The 21690-nt window shown below is 49.7% G+C and overlaps 1 protein-coding gene across 3 annotated transcripts in view; it reads right to left on the reverse strand.

Annotated features, from left to right (window-relative positions):
• Nucleotides 1-21690, reverse strand: part of GPAT2 (glycerol-3-phosphate acyltransferase 2, mitochondrial) — a 462570-nt gene that overhangs the window by 250136 nt on the left and 190744 nt on the right. For all 3 annotated transcript variants that reach the window (XM_029604447.1, XM_029604446.1, XM_029604448.1), the window contains exons 8-9: nucleotides 16935-17074; nucleotides 16246-16345 (exon numbers count right to left, since the gene is read on the reverse strand). In XM_029604447.1, coding sequence (XP_029460307.1) covers nucleotides 16246-16345; nucleotides 16935-17074 — 240 coding nt within the window. The remainder of the gene's footprint in view (nucleotides 1-16245; nucleotides 16346-16934; nucleotides 17075-21690) is intronic.

Raw genomic sequence — 21690 nt, forward strand, 5'->3', positions numbered from 1 at the left:
GCTTGAACACCCGCTCCTGGGACAGAAACACTCTGCCCTGCTTCGTGTCGAATAGCGCTCCCAGGTAATGCAGCGTCTGGGTGGGGACGAGGCGACTCTTGGCGAGACTGACCACCCAGCCGAGGGAACGCAAGAGTTGCAGGACTCTTTCGACTGCCTGTCGGCATTGACTCTCTGTTTTGGCCCGGATGAGCCAGTCGTCCAAGTAGGGATGTACCAGGAACCCCTCCTTGCGAAGCTCGGCTGCCACCCCACCATTACCTTTGTAAACGTCCGCGGAGCGGTGGCAAGGCCGAAGGGGAGAGCCTTGAACTGATAATGCCGGCCCAGGATACAGAAGCGTAGAAACCGCTGATGGTCTGGCAGAATGCCTATATACAGGTAAGCCTCCGTGAGGTCCAAGGACGCCAGAAACTCTCCTGGTCGCACCGAGGCGATCACCGACCGAATCGTTTCCATCTTGAAGCGTGGAACGCGAAGACACCTGTTGACCCTTTTCAGGTCTAAGATGGGTCTGAAGGTACCTTCCTTCTTTGGCACAATGAAGTAGATGGAGTACCTTCCCCGACGGAGTTGACCCGGTGGAACGGGTATTATTGCACCCAGGTCTTGTAGCCGCTCCAGCGTATCCCGGACGGCCGCTTGCTTGCCGCGACCCTTGCAAGGGGAGACCAAAAACTTGTCCGCTGGAATCCGTGCAAAATCTAACGCGTAGCCTTGTCTTATCACGCTGAGGACCCACTGATCCGTCGTTATACTGGTCCATTCCCCGTAGAAGCGCTCCAACCTGGCTCCTACTTTCGGCACAGCCGGAGGAGCCGGCGGCAGGGAACGGACCAGCCGTACTTCATTGTGAGGCTTTCGGCCCCGATCCTGACCCGGGACCGTCTCGCCTCCCAAATTTTCTGCCACGAAAGGACTGAGACCACGACGATGTTCTCGAGGATCCAGAGCCAGCCCGATAGGAGGGCCCAGACGACCTCTGCTGCCGCGACTTCTGTGGTGCCCGAAAACGGGCCCTACCAGAGAAGGATGTCCTGCTTCGGTGCCTATCCTCAGGCAACTTGAACGCCCTGTTCTCTCCCAGAGACTGCATCAGGTCGTCCAGCTCCTTACCGAACAGCAGCTTCCCTTTGAAGGGAAGGGCTCCCAGATGAGCTTTCGAGGACCCATCCGCCGCCCAATTTCGGAGCCACAGTAACCGGCGAGCAGAAACCGCCGAGACCATGGCCCTGGCCGACGTCCGCAGAAGGTCATGCATCGCGTCCGCACTATAAGCGATCACCGCCTCCAGGTGATCTGCTTGTGTCGCTTCCTCTCCCGAAAGCCCTGCGTTGGCCTGGAGCACCTGAGCCCAGCGCAAACCGGCTCGTAACGCAAAATTACTGCAAATAGCCGCGCGGACTCCCAAGGCTGACGCTTCGAAAACCTTCTTGAGCTGCGCTTCGAGTTTCCGATCCTGGATATCCTTAAGAGCCGTAGCCCCGGTAACTGGAATCGTGGATCGCTTCGTCACTGCCGAGACCGCAGCATCCACCCTGGGAAAACATAACATCTCCAGAGCATCCTCCGGTAAGGGATACAACTTATCCATCGCTTTACTGACCTTCAGGCCCAATTCCGGAGTATCCCATTCCCGGAACAGAATATCGGTCGCCGAGAAGTGAAAAGGAAAAGCCACCGCCGGTCCCGTTAGGCCTAACAGCACGGGATCCATCTTGGCGTCTGACCGAGAGGCGTCCGACCGAGACCCCACCGGGGGGGCATCTACTCCCACTTCTCGCAGAATGGCTGGGATCAGCGGAGCCAGCTCCTCCTTCCTAAACAACCTGACGACCTTGGGGTCATCTCCTTCCACGGCTGGCGTTCCTTTGGCCGTCCCTGGGCACCCTGCCCCCGGGTCGGCGGGCGCGTCCGGTCCCCCCGGATTCTCGTCCGGCTCTTCCACTGCAGACGAGACCGAATCCGATTCGGTGTCCTGGGGGATCCCCCTCAAGGACAGACGCTCCCTGGGCGGGTCCGCGGGCCTCCTGATGGCCTCCCCCGCCCGTTTTTTCCGATGACCGGCTTTCCCGGGCTTCCTCTTCCGTTTTGAGCGTTTGTACTTCAACGATTGCTGCAGCAGTCCCGCGAAACCGGAAGATAAGGAGGCCTCCGAATCCGAGGCGGCCTCCTCAGAAGGGCAACTCGCAGGCGATCCGTCCCCCCCCCCGGGGGAGCCCCCCCGGGGGCCCGCTGCTGCGGGGAAAGTGCAGGCGGCAACGCGGCCTGCTCCACGGCCTTCCTTGTCGCCTCACGAACCGTGTCCAAGATGGCCGCCGTTCCCGCGCTAAGCGGGAACGGCTCTGAGCTGCCTCCTGCATCGGGTCCCTCTCGCGGCGGCGAACGCAGCGGCCGAGTCCGGACTCCCCGACCGCTCTCGGACGGCCCTTCACCCCCCGAGACGCAAGACGTACAGAGCCCATCCCTCGACACTCGCGAGCGCGCCGAGCCGCACAAGCGGCAGGAGGAACCACGCGGCATTCACGCCCTGTTCAGCGGCGCGCGGCCGGGCAGCGAGGCAAAGCAAAAACCTGAAAATCAAAACTACGGCGATCCTGCGACACGGCGGTCCCCCCCTTCTACCCGCGAACACAAGGAGCGAGAGAGAGAGCGACCGGCCGGCACAGTGAAGAAAGGTACAAAAAAACCAAAAATTTTTTTTTTTTTACTTGCTGCTGGCCCCGGTCCTGATTCTTCCTCTCCGACGGGGGTGAGTGAACCGGGCTCCCCGGTGTCAACCCCCGACGCTGCTGCCAGAAAGGGCCGGGCTCTCAGCCCTCAACAGCGGCCTCGACCAGGGGGGGATGGTCCCCTCAGAACCTTCCAACCCCCCTGGGAGGCTTCCAGGACCTGGACGGGATCCTCTTCTTGAAAACCCCTCAACTGCCTTAGAAATAATTTCCCTTTTTTTTTTTTTTTAAAAACCAACTCTCCTGACTAGCTAACCAGGATCACCAGAGACTGTGGGTGGACCTGCCCCATCTGCTGGAGACAGAGTAAGACTGACGAGCTGTGGGTGGCGCCTTACTATATGTAGGGATGCCTGACAAGTTTTGCTCTGTCTCCATCTGCTGGTGCGGAGTCACAACCCAGGTGTCTGGACTGATCCTGGTACGTACAGGGAACGCATATTTCACAAAACTATCTCACCTGCCAGAGCAAAGACGTTGGGCTTAATCTCCACTGATATATGTCTTAAATGTGCTCAACCACAAGCCACCTTGCTCCACTGCTTATGGGAGTGTCCTATAATACATGCCTTTTGGGAGAACATTCGTCTATCTCTCTCTAATATGGAAGGCGTTGAGATTTGCTGGTCAGGCTCCTTTTGCCTCTTAAATGTAGATAATGGTGAAGCAAGCATAAACGTGGATAATCTGTTGTTTTTCTTCAAGGCTTGCATTATTGCAAAAAAGTGTATCCTTTTGCGTTGGATTGAATCTACACAATGGAGCAACTTGATGACTGAGTTATATCAACTGGAATATGGCTCAATGTATCGTCGCTTCACTCCGAATAAGAAACGCCACTTTCGTGACATCTGGGAAAAGTTTTACAAAACTTTGCCAACATCCATTCAGGAGATCTCACCTTTAACGAACAATTAACTCCCCAGTTAACACAATATCTGCTATGGCATTGCTCCACGACAGTTGTGAGTGCTTTATGATGCCACTTTGTCTGTAGGTACACCTGGACTTCATTCCATATTTTACTGTACTGGACATTTCATTATAGCAATGTATTTTTCCTTTCCTTTTTTTTTTGGATCGGGATTCTCTGTACTGGGGAGTGGGTGGGTGGGTGGGGAGGGGGGGGGGAGGGAATGTTAACGTTGTTTGTCTTGCTATATTGTCTTTGTTACTGTTATCGATTTTCAACAAGGGGACAAAATACCCTGGAGGATTGTCTTTACTGATTTGTAAACTGAATGCTGCTTCTTTTTATTAAATCCTCAATAAAATATGTTTCAAAAAAAAAAGTGCATGGGGTAATTTGCTGGTGTGGTTGTTGCTATCCTTAACAAATAATAGTATCCAGGCTTAATGCAACTTAAAGTCCATTAATGGCTATTAATCAATTTTACTTAGGGAATAGCCACTGCTATTAATTGCATCAGTAGCATGGGATCTTCTTAGTGTTTGGGTAATTGCCAGGTTCTTGTGGCCTGGTTTTGGCAATTTCTTATGTTCTTAACTCCATCATTGATCTTTGTTTCAACGGCAGTGGGAAAAGGGGAACTAGATTCAGATCGCAACCGAGAGCCCAGACTTTTATAGTTTGGGGAACAAATAGATATGGGGATAACTTGCTGATGCGGCTTTTACTAATCTTAATCATTAAGCCTGTTACTTTTGATGCAGCTCCATCATTGCTCTCTCCTTCCACGGCAGGGGTTAGGGAAAAGAAAATTATTCCTTACCTGCTAATTTTCGTTCCTGTAGTACCACGGATCAGTCCAGACCGTTGGTTATGTCCCCCTTCCAGCAGATGGAGTCAGAGCAAAAGCTGAAAGGGCACCCTCTCATAATGTGGTGCGCCCTCTGTGTCCCTTCAGTATAAAGTATATCAAAGCAACAACTAACCTTGGATGGTTCAAGTAAGAAAATAATTGCAAACATGCATAAGAGAAAAACATGTGAGAAAAAAACCTTGAAGAACAATAACAACTTGCAAAAAGAGACTATCATTCCTTTCCAATTTGCACTTAATGAGTTGAACCTAATATTTGAGCTGCAGGGCTTTCCCAACCCCCAAAGAATTCTTAGGGAGGGCGTCTGGACTGATCCATGGTACTACAGGAATGAAAATTAGCAGGTAAGGAATAATTTTCTTTTCCCTGTGTTGTGGAGCGCTAGGAGAGCGATCCCACTTCCTGAGAGAGGTGTGTCCTTAGGCCACGGCTCGACCCCAGAGGATTCCGAAGAGGGCCGCGGGAGGCGTGGCATGCCCGAGCATGGGTAGGACGGAAGCAAGACTGGAGTGATGACCAGGCAACAGGCCCTCCTCCGGACCTGCACACTTCGGAAGTCCCAACAACACAATGTTGATCTTGTGAACAGTCCTCCGACCGTTCCCAGCCCTTTCGGACCTGCCGCAGGGTACGGCACGAAGCGGCAGGCTGGACGGAGGCCAGGACAGCGAAGACTGGAACATAGATTCAGACGAGACTCAGAAGCAGGGTACTGGAAGTGCAGACGTAGACTCAGAAGCAGTGTACTGGGAGTGCAGGCGTAGACTCAGAGGCAAGGTACTGGGAGTGCAGGCATAGACTCAGAGGCAAGGTACTGGGAGTGCAGACGTAGACTCAGAAGCAAGGTACTGGACGTGCTGACGTAGACTCAGAAGCAAGGTACTGAAGGTGCAGAGATAGATTCAAAGGCGAGGTACTGAAGATGCTGAGGTAGGTTCAGAAACGAGGTACTGAAGGTGCAGATGTAGACTCAGGAACAAGGGCTGAAGGAAGACATGAACACTGTCCCTCAGGGCACCCCGCTCAGACCACTCCTGGGACTGAGTCAAGGGCCACCCTGTCCCACGCGTCCCCAACACTGCCTTGGAGGGCAGGTCAAGGACCACGCTGAGAACAGGAGAATGCAGGAGAGATCCAGGCGAAGCGAACTCCGATGCTGGGATACTGACATCCGAAGCCCCGTCGGCTGGCAGGAAAGGAAGCTCCAAAGCACAGGGACGAATCCCACCTGTTGGCCACTCCAGGGCCCAACAGGCCAGAAGGCTCAGGAGCCAGACAAGACGAAGGGCAGGACTGGATCAGGAACTGGATCTGACACCGACATCAAGGTAACAGGGAAGAAGCTGGTTGCTGCACACCGGCAGCCAAAGCAGGATTGCTGCACACCGGCAGCCAAGGCAGGTAACAGGATCAGGAACAAGGACTTCTCAGAGACTTAGAAACGAGGTACATGGCTTGCATCACAGATGGCCCTAATCAGCCCGCCCCGAGGGCTGGTCACGGACCATGGCGTGGCTTGCCGCGAGGTACCAGGACATTGGAGGACACAGGATCAAGGTGCTAGCTTTCAAGAGGTTCAAGGGCAAGGTACTTAGCTTTCAGGTGAGTTTCAGGAACAAGGTGCAAGGCTTGTAATATCTGGACTGGATCATGGATACCGGATAGGAATCAGATCTCAAGGCAGGAACAGGAACAAGCGAACATCAGGACTGGAACAACTGGAAACATCTGGACTGGAACAACTAGAAACATGGAACACTGGACCTTGCAGAAGGCTGGAACACAAGGCAGCTCCTGGAATGAGGATCTCAGGAGTGACCAACTCCTTGCGAAGGCAAAGACAGACTGAACGTTGAATCCCTTAGTAGAGACTGAGGTGGACAACGCCCAGGGAGGAGCCAGCAGGGGCCACACCTGGCTGGCCCTTGAAGAACAGACGAGAGGGGCGCGCTCGCGCCCTAGGAAGCTGGAGAGATGAGTGCTGGAAGCTGGTGGAGTCCTCGGCCACGTGGAGGACTTATGGAAGCCAGGCAAGCATGGGGGCAGCCCTGCCCTAAAGCTGGAGAAGTGGCAGGCTGCTGGAGCGGCTTCCAGCCACAAGAAGTGAAGCAGGAAGAAGCAGAGAGAGGTAAGACTGGCTGCAGGGGAAGCAGGGGGCTGTAGCAGGCTGCAGGCACTGCTCCACGCTGCAAGGCTGAAGAGAGAAGTGCTGGCTGCAGGGAGCTGGAGAGGTTGCAGGCACCGGCAGGGACGGTTCCCTGCCGGGTGAGGACCCGGGCTGAAGCAGGCACTGGGAGGGACAGCCTCCCTGCTGGCAGAAGGTCCCAGGATCGCAGCAGCACGTCGGGGGAAGGCAGAAACAGGAGCAGAGGAGCCGGCCGCATGGCAACAGCTGTGGGGACGGCCCCAGCTGATTCAGGAAAAGAGAAGCAGCAGCGTCAGCAGCCCGACTGGCTGTGAGAAGGTAAGAGCCTGCCCACGCTCCTCGCGGGCAGGATCGCAACACCCTGTACATACTCGGATCAGTCCAGACTGTGGGATGTACCAAAGCTTCTCTACTTAGGGTGGGCCCCTGAGAGACCCGCTCAAATTACCTGATCTCCAAAGGAACCAAACTCCGGTGCCTGGAAGTTCAAACTGTAATGACGCGCAAAAGTATGCAAAGATTTCCAAGTAGCCGCCCGACATATCTCTGCCCAGGAAGTCGTTTGAGCCCGGAGTGAAGAAGCCCGGATGCCTTCAGGCGGGGAACGTCCCGCCCCAATATACACAGACGAGATGGCTTCCTTTAGCCAACGTGCAATAGTGGTTTTAGACGCCTTGTGTCCTCTATTCGGACTTCCCCATGATACAAACAGGTGGTCCGAAAGCCGGAAATCATTTGTCACCTCCAGATAACGAATGAGCACACGCTTCACATCCAATCGTCGAAGCTCTCTGGAATCGTTGTCCGCGAAGGAAGGCAGTTCCACCGACTTATTCAAATGGAAGGCCGAGACAACCTTTGGCAAAAAAGATGGTACAGTGGTCAAGGAAACTCCAGAGTAGGTGAAACGAAGGTAAGGATCACGACAGGACAGCGCTTGTATCTCTGAAATCCTGCGGGCAGAGGAAATAGACACCAGGAAAACAGTCTTGAGCGTGAGATCCTTGAGAGACCGCCGAGTATCCTTCAGGGGTTCAAAAGGTGGACCGCCGAGTATCCGCAGCACCAGATTTAAACTCTAAGAAGTTACACAGAATGCACAGGAGGCTTAACCTCCTTCAAGAATCGAGCTATGTCCAGGTGAGAAGAAAGGGGGGCTCCCTCCCGGCGAGGAACCAGAGCCGCCAGCGCAGCCACCTGAACCCTCAAGGAGTTGTAGGCTAGACCTTTTTCAAAGCCTCGGTACAAAAAGGAAAGTATCTGCTGTACTGACGCTTGATTTGAAAGAACATTCACTGAATCACACTAGGCTTCAAAAACTTTCCAGACTCGGACATATGAGATGGACGTGGAAGTCTTTCTAGCCCAAAGGAAAGTAGAAATAACATTCACCGGATAACCTCATTTCCTCAGCCTGTGCCTTTCAAAAGCCAAACCGCAAGACAAAAGCGATCTACCCGGTCGAAAAATACGGGACCCTGGTGTAGGAGGTTCGGCAGATGTCCGAGACGAATAGGATCGTCCACTGCTAGATTGACCAGGTCCGCAAACCACGGCCGTCGAGTTCCGGAGCGATCAAAATCACCAACCCTTGAACACTCTCGATCCTCCGAAGCAACTTTCCGACCAGAGGCCAGAGGAGACGTCTAGCCGAAACCGCTGACACCATGGACCTGGACAGCACGCGGAGAAGATCATACAGAGCGTCCGCCCCGTAGGCAATTACGGCCTCCAGGCATTCCACCTCCTGTGCTTCGTCTGGCGGTAGTGCTTGAGCACCCAGAAGTTGTTGGACCCATCGCAGACCTGCTCTCTGCATAAAAGAGCAACAGACTGCCGCTCTGACACCCAAGGCAGAGACCTCAAAAATTCTTTTCAAGTAGACTTCCAGCTTCCTGTCCTGTACATCTCGCAAGGCGGCGCCTCCAGTGACCGGGATGGTTGTCCTCTTTGTGACCGCCGTCATGGACGCATCCACCTTCGGAACCTTAAGAAGTTCTAGGAAGTCCTCCGGAAGCGGGTACAGTTTGTTCATCGCTCTGCCTACCCGAAGAAATGCCTCTGGGGCTTCCCATTCCTGCGAGAGCAGTTCCAGAATCATCGTTTATGTCCAGGATGGCATAGAGTCCAACAAGATCAAGATCCTGCAAGAGACTAAATGCACAATAGAATCTTTATGGGTAGAAATCCCATGTGTTTTGGAGAAGAGTATAGCAATAGCAGTATACTACCGTCCACCTGACCAAAATGATAAGGACAACAATGAAATGCTAAGAGAAATTAGGGAAGCTAACCAAATTGGTAATGCAGTAATAGAGATGTGCTTAGTTTTAAGTTCTTGGGTTGGGCACTTCATGGAAAACTTTGTTTTCCTACGTTTCTCTTTTTTTTTGTTTGTTTTCGGCAAAACGGACGAAAAAAAAAGAAACCCACCCCAACCCTTCAAATTTACTTAATTACAACCCCCCCTACCATCCCAATCCCCCCCCCCCCAAGACTTATTAAAAGCCCTCGTGGTCCAGCGGGGTCCCGGGAGCGATCTCTCCCTCTCGGGCTGTCGGCTGCCACTAATCAAAATGGCGCCGGTGGTGCTTTGCCCTTACCATGTGACAGGGGCTACTAGTGCCATTGGTCGGCCCCTGTCACATGGAAGAGGCAATGGATGTGACAGGGGCTGACCAATGGCACCGGTAGCCCCTGTCACATGGTAAGGGCAAAGGGCCACCAGCGCCATTTTGATTCCTGGCAGGCCCGATGGCCCGAGAGTGAAAGATCGCTCCCCAGACCCCCGCTGGACCACAAGGGCTTTCAGTAAGTCTTGGGGGGGGGGGGGGGGGGAATCGGGATGGTGGGGGGGGGTTGTAATTAAGTAAATTTGAAGGGTTTGGTTGAAATTGTCTAATTCGGCAAAAATGAATGCATATCTCTATGCAGAAATAATGGGAGATTTCAATTACCAAAAACACAACAAGTATTTTTGGTAATACCTACCTCTGTACATATGTTCCTGATTTATGGTTCCTGATTTATGGTTCACAGTTACATTTAATTGAGTTTATGAAAGTTCTCTTTTAATAGTTTTCCTGTATACTTGTGTTAATGTATTCTGCCTTGAGGCGACTGTTTTAATGTATTTCCGCCCTGGAGGCGACTGTTCAGTTCCTTGTAAACCGGTGCGATATGTATTCTTTACAGGAACATCGGTATATAAAAATTAAAAATAAATAAATAAATAAATAAGTGCAGAAATCTTATCAGATCCAAAATTTATTAATATTCTGACACAGTTCAAATGGCAACTCCATTGTAAATTTTTGCGTATGGTTCCAAGCACAAGTGGGGGTCCCCCGACACGGACCCCGTGTTTCGCCCACTGGCTGCGTCGGGAGGGACAACACCATGAAATCACAAATCTAGAAATCAAAATTAAAATGAAATTCTAAGCATGGATCCTACAACACAAATGGGGTACAGACCGAAGAGAATGTATAAAAACCATATTAAAAATTCAACATACCTTCAATAATTTCGACAACAGGTTAACAGGGAGTGCAAATACCATATCATTGGGCTGGCCTTTTAAACACCAAACCACATTTTGGCGCGAATGTCAAGAACCAATCAAAACGCAGGAATGGGAAGCCAATCAGATCGCGGCAGGTAAGTAGACATTAAGTGAAAAAACTCCACTCTAATTCGCTATTCAAGCCACCAGGGGTCACTGTGTCAAGGAGATAAATCCATCTTTGCTCCTTTTGAATCAGCAATTCAGAAAAGTTGCCGCATTGTCAAGCTAAGTGTAAAACATTGATAAGACAGGCGAAGAGAGAATTTGAAATGAAATTGGCCATAGAGGCAAAAACTCATAATAAAAACTTTTTAAAATATATCCAAAGCAAGAAACCTGTGAGGGAGTCGGTTGGACCATTAGATGACAGAGGGGTTAAAGGGGCTCTTAGGGAAGATAAGGCCATTGCAGAAAGACTAAATGAATTCTTTGTCTCCGTGTTTACTAATGAGGATGTTGGGGAGATACCAGTTCCGGAGATGGTTTTCAGGGGTGATGAGTCAGACGAACTGAACGAAATCACTGTGAACCTGGAAGATGTAGTAGGCCAGATTGACAAACTAAAGAGTAGCAAATCACCTGGACCGGATGGTATGCATCCTGTGGGTTCTGAAGGAACTAAAAAATGAAATTTCTGATCTATTAGTTAAAATTTGTAACCTATCATTAAAATCATCCATTGTACCTGAAGACTGGAGGGTGGCCAATGTAACCCCAATATTTAAAAAAGGCTCCAGGGGCGATCTGGGTAACTATAGACCAGTGAGCCTGACTTCAGTGCCAGGAAAAATTGTGGAAACTATTCTCAAGAACAAAATTGTAAAGCATAAAAAAAGACATGATTTAATGGAACATAGTCAACATGGATTTACCCAAGGGAAGTCTTGCCTAACAAATCTGCTTCATTTTTTGAAGGGGTTAATAAACATGTGGATAAAGGTGAACCGGTAGATGTAGTGTATTTGGATTTTCAGAAGGCGTTTGATAAAGTTCCTCATGAGAGGCTTCTACGAAAACTAAAAAGTCATGGGATAGGAGGCGATGTCCTTTCGTGGATTACAAGCTGGTTAAAAGACAGGAAACAGAGAGTAGGATTAAATGGTCAATTTTCTCAGTGGAAAAGGGTAAACAGTGGAGTGCCTCAGGGATCTGTACTTGGACCGGTGCTTTTCAATATATATATAAATGATCTGGAAAGGAATACGACGAGTGAGGTTATCAAATTTGCAGATGATACAAAATTATTCAGAGTAGTTAAATCACAAGCAGACTGTGATACATTGCAGGAGGACCTTGCAAGACTTGAAGATTGGGCATCCAAATGGCAGATGAAATTTAATGTGGACAAGTGCAAGGTGTTGCATATAGGGAAAAATAACCCTTGCTGTAGTTACACGATGTTAGGTTCCATATTAGGAGCTACCACCCAGGAAAAAGATCTAGGCATCATAGTGGATAATACTTTAAAATCGTCAGCTCAGTGTGCTGCAGCAGTCAAAAAAGCAAATAGAATGTTAGGAATTATTAGGAAGGGAATGGTTAATAGAACGGAAAATGTCATAATGCCTCTATATCGCTCCATGGTGAGACCACACCTTGAATACTGTATACAATTATGGTCTCAAAAAAGATATAGTTGCGATGGAGAAGGTACAGAGAAGGGCAACCAAAATGATAAAGGGGATGGAACAGCTTCCCTATGAGGAAAGGCTGAAGAGGTTAGGGCTGTTCAGCTTGGAAAAGAGACGGCTGAGGGAGGATATGATAGAGGTTTTTAAGATCATGAGAGGTCTTGATCGAGTAGATGTGACTCGGTTATTTTCACTTTCGAATAATAGAAGGACTAGGGGCATTCCATGAAGTTAGCAAGTAGCACATTTAAGACTAATCGGAGAAAATTCTTTTTCACTCAACGCACAATAAAGCTCTGGAATTTGTTGCCAGAGGATGTGGTTAGTGCAGTTAGTGTAGCTGGGTTCAAAAAAGGTTTGGATAAGTTCTTGGAGGAGAAGTCCATTAATGGCTATTAATCAATTTTATTTAGGGAATAGCCACTGCTATTAATTGCATCAGTAACATGGGATCTTCTTAGTGTTTGGGTAATTGCCAGGTTCTTGTGGCCTGGTTTTGGCCTCTGTTGGAAACAGGATGCTGGGCTTGATGGACCCGTGGTCTGACCCAGCATGGCAATTTCTTATGTTCTTATGTTTTTTTGGTTCCTCCCTGGCAGTTGATGTATGCTACTGTTTTTGTATTGTCCGACATCATGCGAACTGCCTGTCCCTGGAGCCAGTGACTGAATTGCAGGCATGCTAATCTGACCACTTGTGTTTCCAGGTAGTTTATGTTCCAGCGTGCCTCTTCCTCGGTCCATTGCCCCTGGGTTGTCAATTCCTGACAGTGAACTCCCCATCCTCGGAGAGTCACGTCCATCGTAAGGACGATCCAGTTCAGTGGGGACAGGCTTACACCTTTGCTTAGGTGAGCTTCCTGTAGCCATCACTGGAGCCGGGAACCAACTTCCATTGGTAGGTGTAGGCGAATCGAGTAGTCTTGAGACAGTGGATTCCATCGTGTCAGCAGGGAGCGTTGGAGTGCCGCATGTGTGCCCTCGCCCACAGTACTATGTCCAGGGTTGATGCCATCGGGCTGAGGACCTGGAGATAGCTCCATACCCTGGGGCGTACTGTGTTCGTCAACCGATGAACTTGGTGCCTCAGTTTCCCTATCCTGGAGGGAGGGAGGAAGACCTTGTCCTGCTTGTTGTCGAACTGGACTCCCAGGTACTCTAAGGACTGGGAGGGCTTGAGGCTGCTCTTGTCCACGTTCATGACCCAACTGAATTCCTGTAGGAGGGACCTGACCCTGCTGGTCGCCTGGAGACTCTCTTCCAATGACTTTGCCCAGATCATCCAGTCATCTAAGTAAGGGTGCACCAGGATCCCTTCTTTCCTCAGTGCCACCGCCATGACCACCATGATTTTGGAGAATGTTCTGGGGGCGGTTGCAAGGCCGAAGGGCAACACCCAGAACTGATAATGGTGGCCCAGTACCGCAATGCATAGGAAACACTGGTGGTCTTGATGGATTGGAATATGAAGGTAGGCCTCCGAGAGGTCCAGGGAGGTTAAGAACTCTCCCGGCTGTACGGCCATTATGACAGAACGAAGAGTTTCCATGCAGAAGTGAATTATCCGCAGATGAAGACGGACGCTCTTGAGATCCAGGATGCGTCGGAATGAACCCTCCTTCTTGGGTACGATGAAATAGATGGAATAACTCCCCGTATTTACTTGGGGTGTAGGTACCGGGGTTATAGCTCTCAAACTGAAAAGCCTTATCATCGTGGATTCCACTTCCAGTTTTTGTGCTGGGAGTAGCAATGTGACATCATGAACCTGTCCCGAGGGATACTGCGAAAATCCAGAGCGTATCCTTCTGATATGATGTCCAGTACCCATTTGTCTGATGTGATCTCACCCACCGCTGATAGAAGAGGGATAGTCAGCCACCTAGCTCCTTGTCCCGTGAATGGGTCGGCCAAACTTCACTGGGAAGTTCAGGTCGAACCTGAGCCCGAACCCATTCCTCTTTTTGGTTGTTGGCTCCAAAAGGACTGAGATCTTCCTGAGGGCCGGGATGTTTAAAATGACAAGTTTCTGTAGGGCCGGAAGCACTGAGAGCCCCTGGTCTGACCCCTCATGGGTGAGGGGAACTGCGACCTCTTTTTATCTTCCGGTAGACGAGGCACTGGAAATTCACCCCACTTACTGGCTAGCTTTTCCAATTCGCTTCCAAAAAGGAGGGATCCCTTAAAGAGAATCTTTGTGAGGTTTGCCTTAGAGGTCGTGTCCGCTGACCAATTTCACCATAGCTTTCTTCTGGCCACCTCCACTGAGGCTACCCCTCTGGCCGAGATGCGCACTAGGTCCAAGCTTGCATCTGCTAGGAAGGCTGCGGCGGACTTGATCACCTCTCTGGTATGCTCCTCTGAGCTATCTGCCTCTCGAGAGAAGCAGATATTCGAGCCACCAAGGCACAACAGGAAGCGATCTGCAGTGTCACTGCTGTTGCGTCAAAGGCTTGCTTAAGGATGGATTCCAACCACCTATTGTGACCATCCTTCAAGGCCGCTCCTCCCTCTACTGGGATAGTTGTTCACTTTGAGACGGCACTGACCAAGGCATCCACTTTCGGGAAACATAGGCGCTCTTTGGCCGCTGGGTCCAGAGATTACAAGGCCTCTGACCTCCTTTAAAACTGGCTTCCATCCAGGGCGTCCCATTCCAGGCCAATCAACTCCTGGATGGCTTCCAGCATCGGGAAATAGAAAAAGGCTTTTTGTAGAGACACCAGGATAGGAATTCTTCTTTGGCTCCGACATAGGGTCCGTGCCAGGAACTCCCAGAATCTTCAGGGTCTGGGAGACCAGAGCCAGTAATTCATCTCTGTGGAAAAATCAAAGCATGGTCTGTTATGGCTCCGAGCCTGGAGGGAATTCCCCGTCCTCCAATGAGTCCACATTCCCCTCGTCATCCGTGGTGTCTGGGTCTCTATCAGGTATACCCTTGGTGAGGTGAGGCATGTCCTGAGGCATGCTGATAAGGCTGGGAGAGCGAGGCCTTCCCAGCTGGGGCTCAGACCGCAGCTGAGCCCCAGCTCTGTGGCAGGGTAGTAACTGATTGCACCTGAAAAAAGGCTTGCAAGCCCTGAAAGAATTCCAACCAAGAAAAGGCCGTCGGGTCCATATTTAGCCCAGGAGGAATTGGGGTAGGGGCCGCTGAACTGCCATTTCCCGGGGGGGGGGGGGGGGGTGCAGCCCCAGAATTGCTCAGGTCCAGGGTGCTACCAGATAAAGGTCGTGGCTGACCCATCCTCCGACTGAGAGGGGCTGGATTTGGTAAAGCTCTGGGCTTCCTCACAGTGTTGACACAGGAAGGATTCCAGGTCAGACTGCGCAGCTCTAATGTGGCAGACAGCACAAAGGGAGTGTCGCTTGTGCTTCTTTGCTGTCGGGGCCATAATGCTCTGTAGCTAGTGCGTTCAGCTGGTTAGCGCCTCTCGAGAGCACACAGACCTGCCTCGACGCGTGTAAATCGAAGCAGCCGGTTGTGAGTGTAGTTATGCACGCAGTTATGTGCACAGGTGTGCCCAAGTTAGGCGCACAAAGGGTTGGCCCACCCCACGCATACCAACGACAATGGGGGAAAACGGCGCAACAAACCGCGTGCAAGATGGCGCCGCTGCAGCCCGCCACATGAAGTGGGGCTTAGCCCATCGGGTTGCCGCTCAACTCACTCAGAAACCCTTTCTCTTGCCCTAACGAGATCGAGCAAGGAGACCGGAGGAAAGACTTACCGAAGCCCTTCCACATTTCTGGATAGTTCTTCTCTACTTACCTGGGCTCAGGGCTTACCGGCTGAGTACAGAGGCAGTCTCCGGCTACCGGGGGAGAGGGCTTAGGCAGTCACTGCTGCAGTCGCTGCATTTCAGCTGCTTCAGCAGCAAAGTCCATGCTGGGAACCGGCTACTGAACCAAGGCACACCTCTGAGGGATCTGAGGGCTTAGGCTGTCATCACCATGCTAAGCTTCCTGCACCCGCTGCATTTCAGCTGCTTCAGCAGCAAAGTCAACGCCGGGAACCGACTACCGGACCAAGGCACACCTCTGAGGGATCTCGGAAATTGCCTCAGGAATTCTCAACTGGGGGAGGGATCCTTAGGTATCACCACAGGAGAGCGGGGCTCGATCTTTCTCCCAATTTAGAGGTAAAATTTGAATTTTTCACTAGTCCTGCAATCCTGGTAAACACCGCTGCTGGTGCATGGATAGCACATCCACCTCTGCTAGGAGACGGAGAGATACTGAATGACTGAGGTCACTGCAGGGGTACATCTAGGGTGACGTCAGCTTTGAAACCTGATTCCATCTCCATCTGCTAGCAGGGGAGAACATAACCCATTGGTCCTGAGTCCACCTGGTTACACGCTAGAAAAAAAAGGATTTCTACTCACCGAGGCAATAACTGCTCTGTGGAGTGATGGGAACTCTGCATTGTCCACACATCCTGTTCTGAGAGAAAAGAACAGGGCACCAAGACGCCTCAATATACCCCTAGAGAGGAGGATTCGAAAAAAAGAATATCAAAGAGAGAAAACTCCACCCAGACACCTCAACACAATAATAGAAAGGCATAGCCAGGGACAGTGCAAAAGACAAAGTATGAGAAAGACAGAGAGAAAGAAGTAGAAAGAGAACAAGAGAGACAGGGAAAAAAGATCAAGCAACAAACCCTCAGAGTCTTAGGGAACAGGAAGCAGGAAAGCAAGAGCCAGAAAGCATGGGTAAGAGTGTTCAAGAGCGAGACACAGAAAAAAGAAAGCACCAGCAAAAGAGAGATAGAGGATGCAAATCAAGGCAGGGAAAAAACCAGTGTGAGACAGAGATAGACAAACATTTAGAGAGGAAATGAAAGAGTATGAGAGACAAGCAGAGAGGAATGGAGAGACATGCAGAGGAAGAGACAAAAGAAGAGTGGTGTGTACACAAGCAAGAGAGAGTGATGCGTGCATAAACAAGGAAGGGAAGGCAAAGAGATTGAAAGATGTGCACAAGCAAGAGAAGAGGAGGCAAAGGAGGGATTACAAATGCAAGGAAGAAGCATGCAAGCTACTTAAATATTGTATGCTCTGAGAGATCCTACCTGAGGCATGGGGAGCCCACTTCCTCTCCCCAAACAACACGGGGCATCTGGAAGCCACAAGAAATGAGGAGAATGGGAAGCAGTAAACCATCCATCTGGGACACGTGAGTTGAAAGGAAGACAACTGGCATCTGGGGACACTGAAAGTGTCAAAATTTTGTTTTAGCAACAGAAAGAATTGCTTCGTATGAGATGAAGAGTGTTATTTACAGGGCTGTAATGCAGAATATTCTTGTAGGGCGAGACCGAACATTAATCCTGCAGTGCAAGACTGAAGGACACCAATCACATAGCACAAAAATGAAGCAGTGACATTACCTCAAGGCTAGACCCGTGACACTATTCCTCCATTGGAGACACAATCAAATGGAGCAATAAGGTAGCAGCAGGGGCGGCTCAAGGCAATATGCTGCCTGAGGCAAGGAATGAAATGGTGCTCACTGTACCCCCCCCCCCCCCATGGCATGACAAAAGGTCAAATCAAGAGGGCCATAGAGGATGGGGCAAGGGGTCCCCTTGCAGTCTGGCATTTGCAGTGATTTGAAATGCTGTGGAAGGGGCAAAGCAGGGGTCAGAGTTCCCAGACAAGTGTCAGATAAGAGTATCCATGATAATATTTCTAGGAAGCTGGCAACCTTGCCACATTCCCAGGAACCCTAAGACCTGCTTCCCACCTTTCCCCAGCTTTTGCCCCTTGTAGAAGTGGACTGGTGCAGAGGTATTAACTGCCCTAGGCGAACCTTACAGCCTTGCTTCCTCCAGCCCTTACCACATACAATTAAAAATTGTGCATTTATAACAGTAGATTTTACATGAAAAAGGACATTCATAGTTTTCTGATTTAAAAATATCACAGTGGTAAATGGACTAAGGAAGGTAAGATAACTTCTCTCAAGGCATATGACAACTATACAAACAAATGAGAGAACTCTGAAAATGATTTATTGATTAGTGTAAAATAAACTTAATACTTTGATCACTAGTAATTTTGAGACAGTGTCTAGAAACATAACAGCCATACTGGGTCAGACCAAGGGTCCATCAAGCCCAGCATCCTGTTTCTAATAGTGGCCAATCCAGGCCATAAGAACCTGGCAAGTACCCAAAAACTAAGTCTAGCCCATGCTACTGATGCTAGTAATAGTACTGGCTATTTTCTAAGTCAACTTGATTAATAGCAGGTAATGGACTTCTCCTCCAAGAACTTATCCAAACCTTTTTTAAACCCAGCTACACTAACTGCACTAACCACATCCCCTGGCAACAAATTCCAGAGTTTAATTGTACGTTGAGTGAAAAAGAATTTTCTCCGATTAGTTTTAAATGCGCCCCATGCTAACTTCATGGAGTGCCCCCTAGTCCTATTATCCGAAAAAGTAAATAATAGTTTCACATTTACCCATTCTAGACCTCTCATAATCTTAAAGACCTCTATCATATCCCCCTTCAGCCGTCTCTTCTCCAAGCTGAACAGCCCTAACCTCTTTATTCTTTCCTCATAGATGAGCTGTTCCTTCCCCTTTATCATTTTGGTCACCCTAGTTCTCTGTGCTTCTCCCTGCCACTGGATCTAAAGGTAAATCTTGGCTAGGAGGGTCCCCTGTCCCCACCAGAGCTACATCAGAATCCTCTGACTCAGCCCCACCTAGGCCTGATCCTGAAGGAGGATCCAACAATCTCTGGACAGGGGAAACACGTTTTGTAAAAGACCAATTCTGCCTTGGCCTTACAGAACGTGGGCAGCACAAGCTGCCTGCTGCTTAGCAATATAAGCCTCATGCAGCAGTAAAACAAAGTAGCTGAAAAAGGACTTGATGTCCCAGCCTCCCCTAGCTAGAAACCGGCAGCATGGGACTCTGTTCCTCTTCAGAGTCCCCCTGATTGTGCCTGGAGATAGAACGGGCCGGAGACAAGTGCGGGGGAACATCCCCTCCCCCCTCCCGTGCAGGAACAGCCAAAAGTGAATCCAAAATGGCTGCCATTCCCGCGCTGAGCAGGAAGGGATCAGCACCCCGGCCCAAACATGGAACAGGGCAGAGGCAGGAGTGGTGGAGGTCAGACTAGCTTTTCTTGCACTCTGAGCATCCAGCACACAACCCAGGCCAATTGAGATGCAACTGCACTGAGCTGCATGAGCGGCATGCTGACCCACGGCCCATTGCGATTGGGGAAAAAGTTGACTGAGAACACAAAGAAAAAAAAAACAAAAACCTCAGCACTAAAACAGCCCCACAAACAATAATAAAAATACCAGCCGCCAAAGCAATGAGGAGGAAGCCGCCTGCACAGCAGAGCTAGACTACTGCCTTAAGCTCCTTTCTTTTTTTAAACTTTATTCAACTCCCCAAAGCTTAAACAGAGGGTTCAAAGAGGAAAAGGACTGCCCCAGAATAAAAGAATATCCGAGCTTGCAGCCGCCTCAGCGGCCTCATGAAGGGGAGGGATCTGGACCACCAGATTTACACCCCAAAGGGCGCATGGACCAAGCACACATAAGGGTCGCCAACCCCTTGCTCACCCACCTCAACTGGACAGGGAAGAACCCACTAGGATTCACAAAAAAACCCCGGGAGGAAGGCTCAAAAGAAAAAATTGTCCAGACTGCAGAACTGCAGGTTTTGCACCATCTACCATCTGCTGAGGACAGAGAAATACTGAGGAACTGCAGGTAGCACACGTGGTTAAGAAGCAGTATCAGCAAAACTTTCTCTGTCTCAATATGCTGGCAGGGAGGCATAACCCAGGAGTCTGGGCTGATCTGGGTACGAACAGGGAATCATCTTTGTTATTAGATACTGCCAATATAACAACATTCCGCAAGATGGCATGTTACAGGTCATTCAACAAGCCCTTCAAGAAATTGGTCTATCTGACAATAGTCCCCGGAGCCTTCCCCGCCTTTACATTTTTAATGGCCACCAGAATCTCAGAGGTTGAGATTTCAGCATTGATAGATGTGGGAGTGGGATAGAGCTTAAATACTGGCAAATAGCTGCCGAGGTAATCTGAGACTCCGCTGTATAGAGGGTTTGATAAAATTTAAGAAATTGCTTGGTAATAGCCGTATTTGTGGATTCGATCTGACCCAAATCATTTTTAATTTTGAGGATGTGGTTCTGATAAGTGACTTTTTTAAATTTGTGGGCAGGGAGTTTTCCAGCTTTGTTTCCTCCCTCAAAATATTCTTGGCGGGTCAGTGTCAGGGAGTGGGCTATTTGGTCCACTTCAAGCCTATGGAGTTCCTCCCGAGCTTTGGTAAGTAAGGATAAGGTTTTCTGGGAGCCGCTACAGATGTGCTGATGAGATAGTGATAATATTTTGTTCCTTAGCTGGGAACATGCTGCTTCTCATTTCTTTTTTAGATAGGAGGAACATGAAATGAATTGACCACGTATAAAAGATTTAAAGCAGTCCCAGACTATTACTGGGGATTCTACAGATTCGGCGTTGATTTGAAAATAATCTAGAATTGTTTGCAACATAGCTTTCGTGTAAGAGATATCATGAAGTAGAGCAGAGCTTTCCAAACTTTTCATGTTAGTGACACACTTTTTAGACAAACAATTTCATGACACAGTAATTCAGTCTACTAGCAAACCAGAGGTTAAAGGTTAAACGAACAAAACGTATTTCGACAATTTATGTATGTTTCCTTAAATATATACATACATTTTTGTGGATTACATAATGTTACACCCACACTGACCCCCAGGCAGCTCCCATTCATTCTCACACCGCTCCCTCCCCACTCCTCAGGAATGCACACATTCATTCTCACACACACACAGACCCCCAGGCAGGCATCAATTTATTCTCACACACACATACACCACACACAGGCAGGCACCTATTCTCACACAGATAGACCCCAGGAAGACACCCATTCGTTCTCATACACAGATACAGCCTCAGGCAGGCACCCATACATTCACAGATATTCACCCCCAGGAAGACTCCTATTCATACACTTGCCAACAACCTCAGAGCCTCTCGCCTTCCTCTGCTACTGCTGTCACTGCTGCATGTGGATATTTGGGGAGGTGCTGATTACTGCTACTGGCACTGAAGCCCATTCTGCTGCCTCCTCTGTGCAGGCCCCGCGGTATTAAATATTTGCGGGCTTCCACTTCCTCCATGCCAATCTTGTACATTGCGAGATCGGCATAGAGAAAGTGCTACTCTTGCACATTCCCAAAGATAACATACGCCAATCACTAAAAAGTAATTTTTTTACCTTTGCTGTCTGATCTTAGTTTTCTAATTGGTTGGTCACAGGCTTTTTTTTCCACCTTCCTTTACTTGTTTTTTTGCCAATTCCTTTTACAGGGTCTTTTTTTTCTATTTCTTTTCTCTCCATCTGTCTTCTTCCCTCAAACACACAATCAGGTTTTTATTCTCACAGCTGCCCTACTACTGGGTTTCCTCCTCTTCTCGGGCCACCACGACGTGGGATATGTGGCGGCCCATTAACACTGCTCTTCTTCTGTACATGGCAGATGCTCCTCCTCCTTCCTGCCCATGCGGCTCCGGCAACGTTTTTCTTCCGGGGCTGCGCAGGCAGGCAGGAAGGAGGAGTGAAAGTGACCCTTTTCTTCGGGCCGTGGTGAGGTAAGCTCCAACACAGCCCCACTGATCTTCCTGCTGTAGTTTCCTGCTTCCGCCGGCCCTGCTGCTATGTGGACCGGGCAAGACACCATCAAACTGCAGGCGACACACTAACATGTCGCAACACACAGTTTGGAAAGCTCTGTAGTAG

Source organism: Rhinatrema bivittatum, chromosome 5 (assembly GCF_901001135.1).
Source record: "Rhinatrema bivittatum chromosome 5, aRhiBiv1.1, whole genome shotgun sequence".
Taxonomy (NCBI): Eukaryota; Metazoa; Chordata; class Amphibia; order Gymnophiona; family Rhinatrematidae; genus Rhinatrema; species Rhinatrema bivittatum.